This window comes from Gavialis gangeticus, unplaced genomic scaffold, assembly GCF_001723915.1.
Source record: "Gavialis gangeticus isolate Ggan-Ray unplaced genomic scaffold, GavGan_comp1, whole genome shotgun sequence".
Classification (NCBI taxonomy): Eukaryota; Metazoa; Chordata; order Crocodylia; family Gavialidae; genus Gavialis; species Gavialis gangeticus.
In genome coordinates this window covers 4,958,159-4,959,754 of record NW_017729007.1, presented here as the reverse complement: position 1 = coordinate 4,959,754, position 1,596 = coordinate 4,958,159, and the positions used below count along the sequence as shown (strand labels likewise).

Genomic DNA, 1,596 nt, shown 5'->3' with positions numbered 1-1,596 from the left:
AGCCTTTGAGCAGTTCAAAGTGCAACGTGTAACAAGGCCCTGATATACTCTACCCTTAAAAACCTGTTAGCTTTAATTAGTTTTAGGAACTTCCCTGTAATTTTTGTTCACTGATGTTGCATTATTTTATTATTATTAGTGACACAAACACACACACACACACACACACACAGAGCTACAGATATAAAAATTAGGACACTGCCACTAATGCAAATACCTGTGAACTCCAAAAAGAAGGTAAGTTTTCAGCAGCACCATGATTTGACTCACCATAATATATGAAGCATTGATGTAATCTGTACCTTCACCGGACAATGAAGAGATACCAACTCTAGACCGTTCCACTGTAAAAGAAAGTTGTGAACTAGTCTATATGGCTCATTTATTACAGCAATTCTAATAAAATAATGATCCAAGAACTGAGATTAAATGTGACAGAACTGAATCTGCTGTTTTCCTCAGTGTAGCAACTTACATTTCTTCACTAAAAGCATATTACAGAATTGATGTACCCTCTGCCCCACTCCAGTGCAGTTATCTGCAGATTTTGCTAAGGAAAGATGTCATTTGACATTTAATCCATTTAAAACCATTGTCATCAAAAGAAACCAATTCAAATAAGCCTACCAGGAATGACTGAAGAAGTTCTGTTCTTTTCTCTGTTACACTGTTTCAGTGCAGTAGAATAATCACATTGCTGTATATTAGACTGGCTCAGTAGCTGAAACAACGAGATAAAAGAATCATGGTGTTATACAATGGAGAAAATAAAGGGGACACTATTAGTTGGCTGCATTAAGAAGAGGTTGCATACTTCAAAGAGGTTGCATATTTCACTGCAGCAGTAGAACACAGGACTAGATCTACAAAAAGATGCAATGCAGCGTCTAACTTCTAGGCATTTTGCCTAGAGGATTCCATACCCCCATGTCAGGTGCTTAAGGGTTAGATTCACTAAAGGACTTCAACAAACCATTCTATTAGAAAAAATATTTTAATCTCCAGGCAATTAGATATTCTGGAATAAAAGGTTATCTCAGTCCCTCCTGTTGAAGGTATTTTACTTTATATACATATTATATACATCTATTGATCCAGAAGTGAAGGAGGTATAGAGAATGTGTCAGGGGCAGAAAAGCAACTCTAAAAGTCAGTGGTTTAAACCATTATTCAGTGTGTGGAGATATGGGTTCAGTCTCCTGCCCGAATGAATATTTTAATTTATGTTGACTATTGTAGTACAGTCTGAACCCAGGTCTCACTTTTCCCAGACTAGTGGTCTCTTAAAGACTTTCTCATTAGCAGTGACCTCTCCTCATAAGGCCTGCCCCCTGATCATACGAGTGGCCCGACACAGAACCCTCTCCATGTTGTCCACATCCCTCTTGAAGTACGGCACCCAGAACTGGACGCAGTACTCCAGCTGCGGCCTGACCAGTGCCGCATAGAGGGGGAGGATCACCTCTTTGGACCTGCTCGAGATGCATCTGTGGATGCATGACAAGGTGTGGTTGGCCTTCCTGACTGCTTCCCCACACTGCCGGCCCATGTTCATCTTGGAGTCAATGATGACTCCAAGATCCTTTTCTGCCTCTG

General features: G+C 40.4%; 1 protein-coding gene across 1 annotated transcript in view; it reads right to left on the bottom strand.

The window, feature by feature from the left end:
- The window catches only part of PTPRZ1 (protein tyrosine phosphatase, receptor type Z1), a 210,128-nt gene that overhangs the window by 14,816 nt on the left and 193,716 nt on the right, over positions 1 to 1,596 (bottom strand). The window contains 2 exon segments of the mRNA XM_019509246.1: positions 271 to 344; positions 628 to 721. Of these exon segments, the coding sequence (XP_019364791.1) occupies positions 271 to 344; positions 628 to 721 (168 nt within the window).